At 39.1% G+C, this 20,243-nt stretch overlaps 1 protein-coding gene across 1 annotated transcript in view; it reads right to left on the minus strand.

The window, feature by feature from the left end:
• Nucleotides 1-18,701, minus strand: part of CLIC4 (chloride intracellular channel 4) — a 134,323-nt gene extending 115,622 nt beyond the window's left edge. The window contains exon 1 of the mRNA XM_053707196.1: nucleotides 18,251-18,701. Coding sequence (XP_053563171.1) covers nucleotides 18,251-18,319 — 69 coding nt within the window. The 5' untranslated portion in view covers nucleotides 18,320-18,701. The remainder of the gene's footprint in view (nucleotides 1-18,250) is intronic.
• Nucleotides 18,702-20,243: the final 1,542 nt, after the last annotated feature.

Consider the following 20,243-nt stretch of genomic DNA (forward strand, 5'->3'; position numbering starts at 1 on the left):
TGACATACTGAAGCAGAGCATGATCCCCTCCCTTCGGAGACTGGGCCGCAGGGCAGTATTCCAACATAATAACGACCCCAAACACACCTCCAAGATGACCACTGCCTTGCTAATGAAGCTGAGGGTAAAGGTCATGGACTGGCCAAGCATGTCTCCAGACCTAAACCCTACTGAGCATCTGTGGGGCATCCTCAAACCGAAGGGGGGGGGGGGCGCAAGGTCTCTAACATCCACCAGCTCCGTGATGTCATCATGGAAGAGTGGAAGAGGACTCCAGTAGCAACCTGGGAAGCTGTGGTGAACTCTATGCCCAAAAGGGTTAAGGCAGTGCTGGAGAATACTGGTGGCCACACAAAACATTGACACTTTGGGCCCAATTTGGACATTTCCACTTAGGGGTGTACTCACTTTTGTTGCCAACGGTTTAGACATTAATGGCTGTGTGTTGAATTATTTTGAGGGGACAGCAAATTTACACACTGTTATGCAGGCTGTACACTCGCTACTTTACATTGTAGCAAAGTGTCATTTCTTCAGTGTTGTCACATGAAAAGATATAATAAAATATTTACAAAAATGTGAGGGGTGTACTAACTTTTGTAAGATACTGTATATATATATATATATCAGTTCATATGCATTATGTGTGTATATATATATATATATATTCCATGAATCAACCACCGTATCACACCACTCTGAGGCAGCTTTATGGAACGTAAGCCTAAAAGTGGCTTTACCTCTCCTCCAGATTATATTCTTTTCTATTGAACAATAGTGGTATTTTACCCCATTTTTAACTGTTCTGCTGCTATCTCAAGCTGATTACATGCAGCATATACTGTAGCTGTAATTTAAAACAAAGGGAATGCTATACAATGTCCCTTATGGATTTTATACAAATATAACTTTAATAGTTAACACCTCAGGGAATTCTATACTTTATGTATAAAATTTCTGCTCATACTGTTTATTTTACCCCATTCTTGGCGTTCTCTCCTGCAAGCTGGATATAACATCAATGACTGATTAAAAACAAGTATTGCCTGCGTTTCCTTTCTTTGAATGGAAAATAGGCAAAAAGCTGTTGTGCGTCTGTAGAATACAAATAAAACCAGAAGTGCTTTGTAGACAGAATGAATCTGGTATTAAAACCAAAAGACAAAACAATGTTAACTGCCAAAAAGGATATTACAGCAGAAAATAAATATGGCTGTACTACTGAGGTTTTTTTTGTTGTTTTTTTAAATAATATAAACCACACAAATCTGCCCCAAAACCAGAGTGATTTCCTCCTTTACTCAAACAAATGTTTGTTTCAGGAGGGCCCTCCAAAAAAGCTGATGCAATCGCTTTGTAAGATTTCTCTGTTTTGCAGAAGATATTGAAATAACACCTGTTCCCGGCAGAACAATTAAAATCTGCCACTTACAACAAATTACTATTGTTTAATGAGCCAAGAAGACCAGATGGGATTTATACTTCTTATAAGTATTATGTGTTATAGCAAGAAGTCATTTTTAGGCCCAAAGTCTGCTAATATAAGTAACACTTTTAATGGACATTTAAAAGGACATTATATACTAGATTTTTCTTTGCCTAAATGTTTTGTAGATGATCCATTCATATAGCCCATGAAGGTTTTTTTTAATGGATAGTTTTGCTTATTTTTAAATAACATTGCTCTGATTTTCAGACTCCTAACCAAGCCCCAAAGTTTTAGGAGAATACCGACATATACCTACTCCAGTTTGTTCCTGTTTGTGTAAAGGGTCTTTTCATATGCAAAGGAAGGGGGAGGGTCTGATATTTTCTACATCCAGTAACCTTTTAAACATAGCTAAATTGGAAGCTTCTTAATTACGTTTTTAAACGGTTTTATACTGGATATTTATATCCGTATCTGTGCATATTATTCTTTATTTATGTGTTTATTACATGCAGTTATAGAGAAATTGGTGTATACTGTCCAGTCAAAACTGAATTTTTCTAAAAAGGATTATTAAACACTTCTTTGTGTAAAAATTGTGCTTGTCACACATGATTCCAAAAACTGTTACCCAGATTTTCACATGAATTCAGGCTACTGATTTGATTTTTGGCCTCTCTATGGGGTTTTGGACAATTAATCAATGCATTGCAATACAATGATACATCTCTTGAAAATCTTGGTGGAATATTCCTGGTCCCCTCTGCTATGGCCAGTTAGGGACAGACTTAAAGGGACATGAAACCCATTTTTTTTCTTTCATGATTTAGGTAGAATATAAAATTTCAAACAACCTTCCAGTTTACTTCTATTATCAAACTTGCTTCATTCTCTTGGTATCTTTTGTTTAAGGAGCAGCAATGCACTACTGGTTTCTAAGGGAACACATGGGTGAGCCAATGACAATTTGTATATATGTGCAGCCACCAATAAGCAGCTAGAACCTAGTTTTTTTGCTGTTTCTGAGATTTCCTAGATAAAACTTTCAGTATAGGATGACAAGAGAAGCAAGCAAATTGAAAAATTGTTTACAATTGTATTCCCTATCTGAATCATGAAATATTTTTGGGGGGTTTCATGTCTCTTAAAAAGAACTTGAGCTCTAACCCAACCAATCAATATGTAGAATGTTGTAGGCTCAGGTAAAGGTACTAAAGAATCCAATATTCCACACAGCTTTGTTTGCACTCAAATTCCTGTTTTATATAACTGTAATAGTCCTCAGCAGAAGAGATAAAACGAAAACCTAGGTTCCAACATGGCGATAGTCATTACTTTATAGAAACTATGGTACTTTATACTTACATTATATCTTTAATACAATATAACCTTCTAGGTTTAAAAACTAATATAATTTTAAAAGCACATGCACACATTATTTTCAGATTAATCTTTGCTTTGAATACATTGATATATCTAGAATTTTCAGGGGTTTAAAAACAAAAAAAAGTGATAATGTACTTTGCAGTGAGAACAGGAAAGGTCCCTGGTTCAAGGGTAGGCTGAGCTGCAATTACTAACCAAAGAACAGAGGAGAAGTAATTAGGCAGTAAGGAACAGGAGGTTACTGTTGACCTCTGCTTGGTCTTCAAATGTATGTTTGTTTGGCTAAGGGGTCGATTTATCAAAGGCTTTTTCCTCAGCCTTTGAGCCCCTGCGGCTGCAGGTTCTCGCAAGAGAACCTGCTCGCTGTATTTAACAAGCAGCGGTCATCTTAGAGGTGGCGAAATTCAATTTCCTTAGAGGTGGCAAAATTCAATCTCTGCGGTCTAGTCCGACTGGGGAGCTTGACATCTTCTGCCCGAGCATGACTGGCTGTGCGCAGGCAGGGAGCAGGATTGCACGCGAGCGCAAAATAGCGCTCATGTGCAATGGTAAATTCCTACGGGGAAATTAGCCCCGCCGGAGGTAAGCTGCGGCAGACAGTGGCACGTATATGCGCCCCAGTCCGCCTCAGCTTGATAAATCTAGCCCTAAATGTCTTCAACTCTTTGCACACCCTAGTTCATAAATGAAAATGAATGCAGATCAAATTATTTGTATTAATTTCAATGGATACCAATTCACATACACTGTTCAAAAAAATAGAGGAAACATTGCAGAGTACACACAACGTGTGAGCAGTAATCATCGCAGGGAAGGTATATGATGTTAGGAAATGTTTCTAACCTTTAGTGATTAGCAATTGCGACAAACATAGAATTCACTTACTTTCGATAATCCCTCACTTGTTACAAAAAGTTTGAATGTTGAAATGTGTGAAGCTGTTTATAGAATCATCAGGGATCCCTCTAGGGCAAGTGACAAAATTGTTCTTCTTCACCCTATGGCCTATAGTTATCAAAGTCTGGCGGACCTGATCCGACAGTGTGGATCAGGTCTGCCAGACCTCGCTGAATATGGAGAGCAATACGCTCTCCGTATTCAGCATTGCACCAGCAGCTCACAAGAGCTGCTGGTGCAACGCCGCCCCCTGCAGACTCGCGGCCAATCGGACGCCAGCAGGGGGTGTCAATCAACCCGATCGTACTCGATCGGGTTGATTTCCGGCGATGTCTGTCTGACTGCTCAGAGCAGGCGGACAGGTTATGGAGCAGCGGTCTTTGTGACCGCTGCTTCATAACTGCTGTTACTGGCGAGTCTGAAGACTCGCCAGAAACACGGGCCGTCAAGCTCCTTTCGGAGCTTGATAGATAGGCCCCTATATCTCCAATATTTTTCCTTTTGAACTCTTTAAAAATGTTTTAATAAAAATTCTGGAACAAGCATAATGCATCTCAGTGTAAATATATCCTCCATAGAGAAAGCACTCTCTGCTCTCATGATGCTACAGCAAACCTGGTTTTTATATACAAAATGGCTACGGCGGATCAGTTCTGCCCGCACATTAATAAATCGGCCCCTAGGAGTAAATTAGAAAGTTGCTTGAAATTGCATGCTCTATCTGAATCATGAAAGAAAAAATATGGGTTTCATATCCCTTTAATTAGTGACTCAGTAAATTTGATTGGAATTCCCGAGGTTTGGTTATTTAGTCCTGGCCTACAAGGGTTCTCACTAGACACATTTTGAATGGAATATAGTAAGGAATATTTATTTTTCTTTCTATTGCAGGCAGTAACTTATCACCTGGGAGGCAACTTATCTTATTTATTAACACCTCACTAGACTTTTGAGTTTACTATTCATAATATCTCATTTCCTATTAGTCATTGCTTATTATGTGTGCATAATCCAGTGTGCTGGGGGACTAAACTAGAGAGATCAGAGGCTGTCAGAAAGGCATAGCTGACAAGAGGGAAAAGTGATGCATTATTAGGAAAGTAAAGGTGAACTGAAACTAAACTTAATCATTAACATTACTAATTTGCTTTCTGAATGGAGGGACCTTTAGGAACACATACAAACTGTTCCAGCTACAATAAAAACTAACAATGAGACCTTTATTTGAGTTTCTCTTGCTACAGAAGGAAATATTAAATAGCCTTCGAAATGTACTTACACACATGTAATAACTTCAGATAGCAATCTGAGTTAACTCCAGTAAATACAGGGTTACTTCACTGCAACCAAACATAGAGTTGGAGGGGAGAGTGAAACAAATAGAAGAGGGTAGCAGGGGAGGGAAAGAGAGGAGGCTGGAGAAGGGAAAGAGCAGAGAAAATGAGAAAAGAAGTCAAGAGAGCGTGAGAGAGGAGGGGGATGATAAGTGGAAATAAGCTGGATGGTGGGAGAGGGAATAAAAGGACATTGTAGGGGGAGGGGAAGGGATAGAGGAGAACATGGACAAACCTCACTGTGCACTACAAGACAAGGCTAAACCCAGTCATGGCACAGCTGCAATACAATTATTATTTTACCATACTGTGCATACCATAGGCCTCTGCAGATTACTGTTGTAAACATATTACAAGGGACATTAAACAATAAATAAATGCTAGACATAATGATGTATTGAAAGCAATGGTTTGCCTGATAAGAATATCAGATGTCTTTAATTGATATTACTTGCTTACATATTATAGACATACATGTATGGTTTTTATTTCTATAAAGTAAGGGAGCCACTATGTTGCAACTTAGCTTTCCATAAAAAAAAACCTATTATCTCTTCTGCTGAGGGCATGTAGGACATTACCTGACACAGATGTGAATGCTGAGCACTACTAGATAGAAATATTTTGTGACATTGAGGTGCATGCTGGGCACTACTAAATAGAAATGTTTTCTGACAGAGAAGTGCATGCTGGATACTATCTCACAGATAGGTGCATGCTGGATACTATCTGACAGAGAAGTGCATGCTGAATACTGTCTGACAGAGAAGTGCATGCTCAATACTGTCTGACAGATAGGTGCATGCTGGATACTATCTGACAGACAGGTGCATGCTGGATAATATCTAACAAAGAAGTGCATGCTGGATACTATCTGACAGGCAGGTGCATGCTTGATACTATCTGACAGAGAAGTGCATGCTGGATACTATCTGACAGGCAGGTGCATGCTTGATACTATCTGACAGAGAAGTGCATGCTGGATACTATCTGACAGAGAAGTGCATGCTGGAAACTATCTGACAGGCAGGTGCATGTTGGATACTATCTGACAGAGAAGTGCATGATGGATACTATCTGACAGAGAAGTGCATGCTGGATAATATCTGACAGGCAGGTGCATGTTGGATACTATCTGACAGAGAAGTGCATGTTGGATACTATCTGACAGAGAAGTGCATGTTGGATACTATCTGACAGACAGGAGCATGCTGGATACTATCTGACAGAGAAGTGCATGTTGGATACTATCTGACAGAGAAGTGCATGTTGGATACTATCTGACAGACAGGAGCATGCTGGATACTATCTGACAGAGAAGTGCATGCTGGATACTATCTGACAGAGAAGTGCATGCTGGATACTATCTGTCAGAGGAGGGCATGCTGGATACTATGTGACAGACAGGTGCATGCTGGATACTATCTGACAGACAGGTGTATGCTGGATACTATCTGACAGAGAAGCAAATGGTGGATACTTTGTGACAGTGAAGTGCATGCTGGATACTATCTGACAGAGACATGCATGCTGGATACTACCTGACAGAGAAGTGTATGCTGGATACTATCTGAAAGAGAAGTTCATCCTGGATACTATCTGACAGAGAAGTACATGCTGGATACTATCTGATAGACAGATGCATGCTGGATACTATCTGACAGAGAAGTGTATGCTGGATACTATCTGACAGATAGGTGCATGCTGGATATTATCTGACAGAGAAGTGAATGCTGGATACTATCTGACAGACAGGTGCATGCGGGATATTATCTGACTGAGAAATGAATGCTGGCGTAAGTCTCAGTGTTTCCAGCGTGCTGGTAAAGCTAAGACGCTTGTAAACATTGCAGCCTCCATGAGCAACACATGTGTATATATATATATATATATATATATATATATATATATATACACATACACAGTATATTTATATACACATGTGTTGCTCGTGGAGGCTCAAAGGGACAGGAAAGTAAGGGGTTACTGTAGCACTCACTCTCACTCTAATTGGAGATATAAAATAAAAACATTCATACTTTATTATTATTAAGTAAAACCAGGATAAACATCCCTAGTGGTTAAATTAAGCTACCCACAACCACCTATTAAACTAAAATAAAAGCAAAGTTGGCCCTCCTAACACTCCTCTGTTTCCTGGCCGATAACTGGAAGCGTCGGCATCAGGTGGCTGGAGTGATAGGATGAGCCAGTAGAGAACGTGCTGTACAAACGCGTTTCGGCTATTAAAAAGCCTTTGTCAATGTTTCACATTCCAAGTCTAAAAATAGTAAGCCGAGGCTCCGATGTTCGGAGCTTAATATCTCCCCAGAACACCGGTTAGTAGCCAATCCGGGATCTTTCTCAGGTTCCACCTTCATGTCCTCCAATCGGTTACGGGCTTAGTTCACGCCCATACAAAAGTATTCATCCGATTGGAGTAGAACAATTCACCTTGACAGTGGTGGATTAAACTGCATGATTCACGTCCGTAAGAAAGTCTCCATCTGATTGGAGCAATACCACACACTTTGTCATTGGTGTAATATCGGACTCTGTGAAATCTGCATCCTATGGCTACTTGACCTCAGATACTTTAAACCCCAATGCATCCATGAAAAAATCCATCATCCAAGTCGTTCGTAATAATGATGACTTTAAACTGTGTACAGATTTGTGGAGACATAGGAATGTTACTAATATTATATCCCCGAAGTAGTTAGTTAAGTATTTGTGGGCTTGAAATACTCCGTGTTTAGATACGTAAAATCCATACAAAGATATGTATTCGTATCCAATAAGTACCAGCAGACCATAATATTACACTTAAACATATAATCCTATGCACATCTCTGTGTGTTTCACCTTCATATACTGGACTATACCTATATAGCATAAATTCTTTTTCAGTCTCTTATAGGCATAGGAAGGAGTAAAAACATTACCCCTTCGTATATGGGGACATTAATTGTTACAAAGTTCACTCCACAAACGACCATTCCGTGAAACAATCATCAAAGTATACTAGATGGTGGAAATTGTTTAGGTCAAAATTAAATTTTTTTTTTTTTTTTTTTTTTTTTTTTTCTGTTCTAGGGTAGAGATGTGATATTACACATGACTATCGGTTCAGTTTTTTGTAAATCATAACTGATGATGTTTTTGATACTATTCTATAAAATTAGCCACATTTTGTATGACATGATAGAAGGAGTAATACGATGAGCTTTAAACTACTAAGAGCTATTACCTTTGGCATTCTGCCAGGTATATACAGTCTTCTAGAATCTATGGCTATTTCATATACAGTGGTTATGTATAGTATCATAGATGAGGGATGGAACATATCTCCAGGATGATATGTAGTTATAAAATAGAACAGATATAATGAACCTGATCAACTATCCTACTTTGGGAGCTAATTTTGAGCTTCCACAGGGTCAAGGTTGGGGGTCTAGGATTTTTATAATTTCTTTTACTTTACATCCTGACATTTGTGTTTTTCCCTCGTCAAAAAATTTAATTTTGACCTAAACAATTTCCACCATCTAGTATACTTTGATGATTGTTTCACGGAATGGTCGTTTGTGGAGTGAACTTTGTAACAATTAATGTCCCCATATACGAAGGGGTAATGTTTTTACTCCTTCCTATGCCTATAAGAGACTGAAAAAGAATTTATGCTATATAGGTATAGTCCAGTATATGAAGGTGAAACACACAGAGATGTGCATAGGATTATATGTTTAAGTGTAATATTATGGTCTGCTGGTACTTATTGGATACGAATACATATCTTTGTATGGATTTTACGTATCTAAACACGGAGTATTTCAAGCCCACAAATACTTAACTAACTACTTCGGGGATATAATATTAGTAACATTCCTATGTCTCCACAAATCTGTACACAGTTTAAAGTCATCATTATTACGAACGACTTGGATGATGGATTTTTTCATGGATGCATTGGGGTTTAAAGTATCTGAGGTCAAGTAGCCATAGGATGCAGATTTCACAGAGTCCGATATTACACCAATGACAAAGTGTGTGGTATTGCTCCAATCAGATGGAGACTTTCTTACGGACGTGAATCATGCAGTTTAATCCACCACTGTCAAGGTGAATTGTTCTACTCCAATCGGATGAATACTTTTGTATGGGCGTGAACTAAGCCCGTAACCGATTGGAGGACATGAAGGTGGAACCTGAGAAAGATCCCGGATTGGCTACTAACCGGTGTTCTGGGGAGATATTAAGCTCCGAACATCGGAGCCTCGGCTTACTATTTTTAGACTTGGAATGTGAAACATTGACAAAGGCTTTTTAATAGCCGAAACGCGTTTGTACAGCACGTTCTCTACCGGCTCATCCTATCACTCCAGCCACCTGATGCCGACGCTTCCAGTTATCGGCCAGGAAACAGAGGAGTGTTAGGAGGGCCAACTTTGCTTTTATTTTAGTTTAATAGGTGGTTGTGGGTAGCTTAATTTAACCACTAGGGATGTTTATCCTGGTTTTACTTAATAATAATAAAGTATGAATGTTTTTATTTTATATCTCCAATTAGAGTGAGAGTGAGTGCTACAGTAACCCCTTACTTTCCTGTCCCTTTGTTCCTTATATAGATTTGAGGGGTAGCACCGGAATTTTATAATTCCTATCTCATCTATCATTACAGTGTAGTGCCAGTTTGTCTTTCTTTTTGTTCCTAGTATTGCTCGTGGAGGCTGCCATGTTTACAATAATGTAAAAAGTTAATCATGTCTCTGCATTATTTATTATCACGATTTGTGAAAGTATTATTCAATTATTATGGATTACACATATATAATTCATATGTGAGACGTTTCTATTTGCATGCAATATTTCTAATACTTAAAAAGTATTAGAAATATTGCATGCAAATAGAAGCGTCTCTGTACTATGCAGATCCCTTTGCGCATGCCTACTATTCTGTCAATGCGTGGTGACATGGGACGTTGCGATGGTAGCGTTTTGTCAAAGCTTCCTAACTGGTGACGTATTCACAGCGTCATGTTATCACCACTGCATATGTGCCGGCGTTGGGTCTAAGCACTACCCGAACGCAGCCAGAGAAGTGAATGCTGAATACTATCTGACAGAGAAGTGCATGTTGGATACTATCTGACAGAAAAGTGCATGCTGGATACTATCTGACAGAGAAGTGCATGTTGGATACTATCTGACAGAGAAGTGAATGCTGAATACTATCTGACAGAGAAGTGCATGTTGGATACTATCTGACAGAGAAGTGCATGCTGGATACTATCTGACAGAGAAGTGCATGCTGGATACTATCTGACAGAGAAGTGCATGCTGGATACTATCTGACAGAGAAGTGAATGTTGGATACTATCTGACAGAGAAGTGAATGTTGGATACTATCTGACAGAGAAGTGAATGTTGGATACTATCTGACAGAGAAGTGAATGTTGGATACTATCTGACAGAGAAGTGAATGTTGGATACTATCTAAGAGAGAAGTGCATGCTGGATACTATCTGACAGAGAAGTGAATGCTGGATGCTATTTGACAGAGAAGTGAATGCTGGATACTATCTGACAGACAGATGAATGTTGGATAATATCTGACAGAGAAGTGCATGCTAGATACTATCTGACAGAGAAGTGCATGCTGGATACTATCTAAGTGAGAAGTGCATGCTGGATATTATCTGACAGAAATGCATGCTGGATATTATCTGACAGAGAAGTGCATGCTGAATACTATTAGACAGAGAAGTGCATGCTGGATACTATTAGACAGAGAAGTGCACGTTGGATACTATCTGACAGACAGGTGCACGTTGGATACTTTCTGACAAAGTGCATCCTGGATACTATCTGATGGAGGTTGGTCAGAGTTCCGATGTTTGCGAAGAGACTGGGGAAATCATTGTCGGCAGGAAGCTACAAGGGAGCTTCGTAAAAACGTTCGCATGCGCAGTCCATTATTGTGCAGCAGATCCCTTTGCGCATGCAAACGTTTTTTCGAAGCTCCCTTGCTTGTGACGTCACCTAGCGCCACGTCATCGCTGGGAGTGAAGCGCCTCCACTAGCTCCTGAGCGCTGCCCGAACGCGGCCAGAGAAGTGCATGCTTGATTATATGTGACAGACAGGTGTATGCTGGATACTATCTGACAGACAGGTGTATGCTGGATACTATCTGACAGAGAAGTGCATGCTGGGTACTTTCTGACAGAGAAGTGCATGTTGGATACTATCTGACAGAGAAATGCATGCTGGATACTATCTGACAGAGAACTGCATACTGAATAATATCTGACAGAGAAGTGCATGCTGGATACTTTCTGACAGAAGCCGCATTTGGCAAGCACTCCAAGCGAACTGGGACTCACTTGGAGCGTTCTGTGAACACTTGCCTGTGAGGCGCTGGGCGTTCCCTCAGTACTCTGATGATGTAAGTCCCAGTGTTTCCAGCGTGCTTGTAAAGCTGGGACTTTTCAGAGCAAGCTGAGATGCTTGTAAACATGGCAGCCTCCACGAGCAACACGTGTGTATATATACAGTATGTGGAGCGATTAGCTGGAAATAAGTCTGTGCTGGCTATAATCTACTTTCTATTTCTTTTTCTTGGCAATATATATATATATATACACACATACAGTATATTTATCCCGGCGTCGAGGCGGAATGATAGGGAATATCCCAGAGCAGAGAAAGTTTGCAAGATGAGGTAAGTGGCACTCACCACAGGCAGGATAGTCTTCGGCGGCAACAGGCAGGGAATCAGAGAAAGGCAGTTCAAAGGTAAACCACTAGGATGGTCAGGCAGGCAGGGCTTGGCAACAGAGAGGCAATCCAGAGCAATAGGGGTTAATCAAGCAGAGTAGTCAGATGGGCAGGGTTCAACAATAGAATATCAATCCAGCAGTTTAGGGGTAAACAGGCAGAGTGGTCAGACAAGCAGAGTTCAGCAGCAGTAAATCAATCCAGCAGTTTAGGGGTTAACATGCAGAGTGGTCAGACAAGCAGAGTTCAGCAGCAGTAAATCAATCCAGCAGTTTAGGGGTTAACAGGCAGAGTGGTCAGATAAGCAGAGTTCAGCAACAATAACAGTCCAGCAAACAGCAATAACAAAACCCAGGAGAACACTAAGTAACATCTATACTTGGGCAGTGATAGGTAGCAAGTGAGTAACTTACATAGGCGCAGGGTTCGCGCCACAGGAGATCCTGACTGGCTTCAGAACGGAGGAAGCGTGCGGCAATGACGTCACCGCCGCACACAGAGAGGAGCCGACTCCCCCCTAGGCAACGAGCAGAACAGAAGGCGCGGCATCCCTAGCAATAGCTAGAGCGGCGTGGCGCAACAGAATCATAGTATATACATTTGGTATACAACACTTCTCTTTACCCAGTGATCAAGTGCGGTAGGTTCGCACGAAACACGTATGCAGAGAAGGTCCGTTCCTCCGTCATGATTATCTTTGCTTTGGTCTATGGGAAGTGTTTTTACTGTGATTGAATCAATTTACTTTTAAGTCTGCCTGCAATTCGTCTTTTCGTACTGGACATTTGGGATCTCTGTTTGAGTGCGGAGGTATCACCTTGTTTCGCATTCTGGATACTATCTGACAGACAGGTACATGCTGGATACTATCTGACAGAGAAGTGCATGCTGGGTACTATCTGACAGACAGGTGCATGCTGGATACTATCTGACAGAGAAGTGCATGCTGCATACTATCTGACAGACAGGTACATGCTGGATACTATCTGACAGAGAAGTGCATGCTGGGTACTATCTGACAGACAGGTACATGCTGGATACTATCTGACAGAGAAGTGCATGCTGGGTACTATCTGACAGACAGGTACATGTTGGATACTATCTGACAGAGAAGTGCATGCTGCATACTATCTGACAGACAGGTACATGCTGGATACTATCTGACAGAGAAGTGCATGCTGGGTACTATCTGACAGACAGGTACATGTTGGATACTATCTGACAGAGAAGTGCATGCTGCATACTATCTGACAGACAGGTACATGCTGGATACTATTTGACAGAGAAGTGCATGCTGGGTACTATCTGACAGATAGGTGCATGCTGGATACTATCTTACAGAAAGGTGCATGCCCGACACTACCTGATGGAGATGTGCATGTTGGACACTTCTTGACAAAGAGGTGCATGGTGGATAGTACCTGGCTGAGCTGTGCATAATGGACATAATCTGATTCATAGAGGTATGTTAGGAAGAAAATTGGATCTTACTTCATCAAGATGTACGCCGTATAATGATTATTTGTTGATAATCTTGGCAACTGACAACAGGTGTTTAAAAGCCTGCAAATTATATAAATAATATGACTGATAAGCCAGACGTTTACAGGAAGCCAAAGGATTATAGTGATTGAAGAAAGTGATGGTAATCTTTCCCCTTTGTATAAACAGACCCAGAATGTTACCAATATTTTAGATGGAGTTTAATTCATCAGTTGTAATGAAGATGCGCTTTAATGTACTTTTTAATGTAGCGCTGAAATTCAAATACCCTGTGCTCTGGCTACCCACTTCAAAACTATTTTGTTTAGCGAGCTAACAGCTTAAGTTCTCCAATCGGCGCTCTAGCCATACGGCACACACACATTTTATTTTTTGTTGTTGCTAGAGCACCAATTGCAGAAGAGTTCAAACCGTTAGCTCACAAAAGATACATTTCTTTTACTAGTGGGTAGCTGGAGTGTGGGGTATTTGAATTTCAGCGCTACATTAAAAAGTGATTTAAAGTGCATCTTCATTACAACTGATTAATTAAACTCCATCTAAAATTTCGCTACAAAGGGGAGAGTTTACCATCAGTAGATAAAAATATTAATAAACAGGATTAGAGGATAAGGTAAATATATTATGATGTAAGTCATTTATATAGTTTGTGTAAATAAAGTACTTATTTGAAAATATGGTTATAGTTATTTTTAAACTTTTTTTTTAATAAAAACAATATTTTCTGCAAGTTTTGTTTCTTCTTTTTTTCATTTAGAATATTAATGGTCAACTTTACTCACGTGGGCGCAGATCAATTTATTAAATGTTGTAGAATTGTATAATCAACTAGTACATAATAAACAGACAAAGCTGTAGATTTTTGTCTGACAAATGTTAACATTTTCTTCAGTTTAGCTGCCTCCTTTATCATGTGACTGCTTTCTGTATCTAAATCATGAACAATTAGTTTTGAATGTAGTGTCCTTTTAAGGGCTGCATATATATTTATGGCTTTTAAACACACAAATAATAATATATTACCTAAAAATGTCCGGTGATACAGGACCAGATTTAGGTAATGCTGCAAGGTACAATCTGGCAGCTGTTCTCCGCTTCAGAAGGCTATTTTGAGTATTTATCATCTTGTTTACCAACCAAAAGAAACCCCTAAAGAACACATCTTAGCTCTGATTTTTCCTGGGGTCACAAAAGCTATGGCACACATTCTCGGCACAGCTTTTTCTGGGGAGTGCCAAAACTAGTCCAAAGAGCTGCATGTCTCCAATTGACAATGTGTATCTTATAACAAAATATGGCCCTCACACTTAGAGGGTATGGATAAAAACAAAAAAATTGGAGTTTAAAAGCTTTATCATCACGGTACACATAAGCAGCATGTGGTGATAACTGCTGCAAAATACCTCAATGGTCAATATCAATGCTTACGCGTAATATAAAAATGGCATATAAAGCACTAAAAGCCCCCATTGTGGATGGTTTAGGATGCAATAGTCTGATCTACACTAATAAATATCTGCAGATCTTTATTTATTTACAAATAATCTGATTGTGTTGTTCAAAATCCTGTTTTCCGCCAACTTCTTACTTAAACTTAAATGGACAAACACTGTTTAAAGGAACAGTAAAGTCAAAATTCAACTTTTATGAGTCAGAGCATGCAATTGTAAGTGATTTGCAAATTGACTTCTATTATTAAATGGCACATATGTGCCTCTTGTCATTGGCTCACATGATGTCTTCAGCTAGCTCCATGTTGTGCATTGATGCTCCTGAGACTACCTAGGTGTACTATTCAACAAAGTATACTGAGAGAAAGAAGCAAATTTGGTATCAGTCAAAAGGAAAGTTATTAAAACGGCATGAGAGTTTAATATTGACTTCACTGTCTCTTTAATTAGAAAGCCCACTCTGAACCACCCAAGTAATGTATTGCTTTTCAGGGATGTATATCATCACCATATGTGCATACAAGTGTGGGTATGTGAAATATCCTTGCCCATAAACACACTAATCTCTGATTTTCAACCAATGGTAGAGCTACTAGAAGGTGCTAGGCCAGGGTGATTTCCTACAAACGAGGAGTCACCCACATCTATATTAGATCCAGATAAGATATCAAAACTACATACCTAGAGGCATATTTTGGCATAGACCAAACAGACTTGGTGGGGGTGGAAACAAATTAGAGTAGTTCTATGACCCAAAGCTTTCCATTCCATTGCTCCCTAAATGATTAATTGTATGACAAATCAAAGATCCATTGGGCAAATATAAATTAAAATTGTTGAATATGGAGGCATTTGGAGGGGTGGATTTTCCAGTGCCTAGGGCAGCACAAAATTAAACACACCACTGTATTCACCACAAAATAGTGGATTAAGAAGGACCTAGTTTTGGAAAGTAGAAGATCAAGCACTGAGGCACAATTACACCCACTCTAGTAATTGAGACTAAGGGGTAGATAGAATTATTAAGGAGCGGATGCTGCAATCTACCCCAAAGTTTCCGGCTCACTGGAAACAAAAGTTAAGAAGCAGAGGTTGTAAGACTGCTGCTCCTTAACTTCTCCGCCACCTAAGAGGGTACTATTGAGATGATTGACAGCCCCTGCTAGAGGCCAATTGGCCACGACTGTCCAGGGGGTGGCATTGCACAAGCATTTCAACAGAAATGCTTGTGCAATGTTAAATACTGACAGCGAATGCTGTCAACATTTAGCAATATCGGGGGTAGTGAATCATGTCTGCCCACCATTTGTTAAATCGGCCTCTATAAATGAGGAATATTAACATCATATGTATATACTTCTATCCTGGGGGGGAGGTTAAAAGTGATATGTGCTAGAGCAGACAGGGCCAGCCAATTTCAAGAAGCTGTGGCCACTAACATTTTTATTCAGACTCCTACTAATTCTAATTGGCACTTAAGGTATATTTACATTTGTCAACCTTAATGTTAGAACAGCTGAAATATAATCACAGTTTTTTTTATAACATGTGACACTGATGGCACATCTGAGAGTTTGCAGAAACTGGGAATATTATGGTGCGCTGAGAAAAAATAGGACACAGATATATTTCCCAGGGCAACTTCCCAGTGTGTGGTCTGAATAAATAACAAAGCAATAGCAGGTCATAGCCATGCATCTGCTTCTAAATTGTCTGTGCTTTTAGTAAATGCTAGAAGCTATGAAATACACAAAATAGGGCAGTGCATAAAGATAATTTTTCATTTCAATTCAGCCCTTGTTAAAAGTTAAAATGTTACATTGCATTTGAGTTGAGTAAATGCCTTGGAAAATGTCCATCTACCAGCAGAGAATGATAAATCTCCCTATGCAAACATAATGACACCCAGTGCATCCAATATCTTGCAAAATGATTGTTCCATGACTTTGTTGCAAGGCCCTTGGTGTCATAGTCAGAAGTACACACAGCACGCCCTTGCTGCTCCTTAGTCTATTCTTAGACTGCTTTAAAGCAACAGTGTACTGTAAAATTAGTTTTTACAATGAGTTGTTATACCAGCTGCAGGGTATAAAATATATGGGAAATTGGTCCTTTAGGTATAGCTTTGTAATGAAACCAAAATCCAATTAAATGGGCTGAGGGAGGACACATATCATTAACAATTTATCTCTCTTTATTTACACAAAAATCCTTCTTATCTTATCTCAATATACACATTGAGACCAATACTTAGAGAGAACAATGGAAAATTAACATTTTAGTACCGCTGGGAGTGTGATTATTTTCTAAACATTATTATTGAGATATTTAGTATAGGTGGGATACAACAGGCAAAAATCAGCTATTTCAAATGACAAAATAAAGGTAAATGAGCTATGTGTAAACAATGCAATACACTCCAAGAGAGAACATAATTGGGAGCACGTTAAAGGAGAGAATAAAATCACAGTACACTGTCCCTTAAAGTAAGATTGAATCTAAGAATTATGGCTTGAAACCTCATAAAGCAATGTGTCAGAATCTGTATGTTTGTAACACACAACCTCCTATCTCCACAAGCATTCTGGGCAAACTTCACTATGACCTCTCCAGCGCCACCAGCCTCACCAGTTTCTATGTTTTTTTTATAGTTTATTGAAGCTCACTTCCCTCCATCTTTAAGGGAACCAGCTTCATGAAACAGCATAGAAATAGGAGAATGGAGAAGATAATGAGGCCAGAGAATACAGAGAGACTGGAAAGAACTTTTGATATTTTTTTCCAACAGTAATGGGTGATTATTGTAAAATACACAATGTGTTAAATATCATTTTATATTGCAGTATATATAATAACCTTAAAAACACTATGGCAATATAATCCATATTTATATATAGTTACTCTATAAGTCAATTTAATCAATAAAATGCCCCAAAAAAATAGCTCATAAAGTTGCTTATTCTTCACATGTGCTGCAAATCACAAACGTGACTCTTTGGTATCATAAGAAAGAGAATGGTGCTTTAGATAGATAGATAGATAGATAGATAGATAGATAGGTAGATATAGATAGATAGAGATAGATAGATGATAGATAGATAGTCAGACAATTATATAGTTCATACAGGATAATAGCTCATTTATCTCCATTACTCAGCTATGTGACAGTATCACAAACATCTAAATTTAACTTTGTGTAATGAACATGTATGTATAATTAAGGTAATCGTTGCAGAATGCAATTACTTATTGTAACCCTGTATCCTTGAGCCTTTAAATAATCAAATTCATAGTGATTTGTAATAATATGTTTATGTTACATCAGAATTACAGATGGCAACTAGTTTGTATACGTATATGGGTACTACTGCACCAGAGACCCACCCAGAGCTGCACACTATGATATGATGAACACTGTGAATTAGTGAGCATGGATGCATTGCAGAGAACAGAAGGTCCCGTCATCCCCTACCTTAACAAAGAGTTCAATGATGTTGTCTTTGTCCTCTTGCACTCCATTATGTGGCACAGACAGAGACATGCTGCTGCTTCCCGTGACACAGCCCCTCACACCCAGTGACAATGCTACTGTTTGCTATCAAACAACTTTTCTCCAGTCGGGCTGTTCCCCACCTTTCCGTTCCTCTCGCTCCTTCTCCTTGTTTGGTCGTCTTTTGTATCCCCCTAGCTTGCTCTCTTTGTTACTTCACTATGTTTCTTCTTTAGTTATCTTCTTATATTGTTCTTCTTTAAGACTTAAAAAGATGCCAACCGTTTTATTTTCCTTTCGGTTCCCTCTCTAGTTTCAGTCAGCTACTGCCACCTCTTTCACTTTTGCTGCCTCAGTATCTGATGCTCTCACAGCCCAGCGCCCTCTAAAATAAAGGATTCTCTCAGCTTCTTCTACTGTGTCTAACGGGACTTTGCAGACAGCCCAGAAAAAAAGGAGGCGGTAGGGAGGGAGGGGTGAACCAATCCTAGCAAGTGAAATCGTTAACCTGTTCATGCCCAGCCATTACTGTGGCAACCTTAGCTTGTCTTTTTCTTTTGGGTGCTAGTGATCTGGGATTTAATTAGTAGCTGGAAGGATATTTGAGCAGGTCATCCCTTCATCCAACACACAACTACTTGGAATTCTAGGATGGACCAGATTACCAAGGGCTGGTATAATGCGATATAATAATATTCATGACATTAAATATAATAATATCCATGTTAACTAAATTGTATATTTTATTTTTCTTCCAGGAAGATGGCAAATTTGAATAATGAATATTTTGAAAGTATTTAAACTTTTTTTAGAGAGCTAGGTCTTTTATACACAACATATGTATATGCATAAATAACTGTCCATGTTTTTATGTTAAGCATTTGGAGAATGTTACAGGTTGCAGTCACATGGGTAGAATTCTGTTGTTAAACCTGCTGTTCAGCACCAGATAAAGAGAAAACATTAGTCCTAGATTTCTTACAGTCTGTTGCTCAGTTAGTGCATTTTGGCCATTAATGTACAAAGTCTGAGTGTTTTAATGCTTATTTGGAAAGGCTTAGCAGAAGACTGATGTAATCATGTATGACATAATGTCTGTTTGGAAGGGCTAGGTCCCAGTAGAATGTAGATTTTGAAACAAAATCAGACGTTAGTTTTGACTCCAAAATAAAACCATTTGTGAATGAATCATTTAGAGTACTCAAAAATGCATCACATTTTTTTTTTGGTCCTTTTCCTCTCTGCTGTAAAACGTCATTCTCTGTGTGATAAACAGAGGTGCAATAGTGTGTCCATTGCAGTAGAAAGGCCTTTAATTTACTGTGGTGGTAGGATACTGGTCTCTATGGTTGCAAGGTGTCCAGTATTCAGCAGGACAGTACAGTTTTCAAGTGGTTGTCGTCCAGTAAAATATTTGCATAAAGTTTTTTATTTTTTATTTTAACTGAACAGCAACTACATTTATAAAGATCTTCACTATGTTACAAATACAGCAGCCAATGAGCCAAAGCATAGAATCTCTCCGCTGTGTGGGTCACTGGCAGCTAAGGTAGAAACATCCCTGCTCTGGTGGTTACTAGATGCCATGGGGGGCAGATAACTCTACAGTTTATGCCACTGGTAGCAAAATTAATACTGCTTTAATAGCAGGTAAAGAATGGGAGAAATGCAGTTCAGTTGTGAAATATACATAGCATAGTGCCAAGGGCAGGGGTAGTGAACTTTTTTGACAGTGTGCTAAAATTGGTGCTAGTTTGCCAAAATTAATTTGAAGTGCCAACGGTACAATTTGTAATTCAAAGGGACTATAAAGAACCATTAACCTTTTTAATAGAAAAAAATTAAAGAAAAGCGACACCCTATTCACAATGGAGAGTGAGAAGTTTATCTTTCAATAGAGAATTTATTATCAGGTTATTTATTATTTGTTATTTATGTGATATATTGTTGTTTACACATTTATTGGATACATTTA

The sequence above is a fragment of the Bombina bombina genome, chromosome 3, assembly GCF_027579735.1.
Source record: "Bombina bombina isolate aBomBom1 chromosome 3, aBomBom1.pri, whole genome shotgun sequence".
NCBI lineage: Eukaryota > Metazoa > Chordata > Amphibia > Anura > Bombinatoridae > Bombina > Bombina bombina.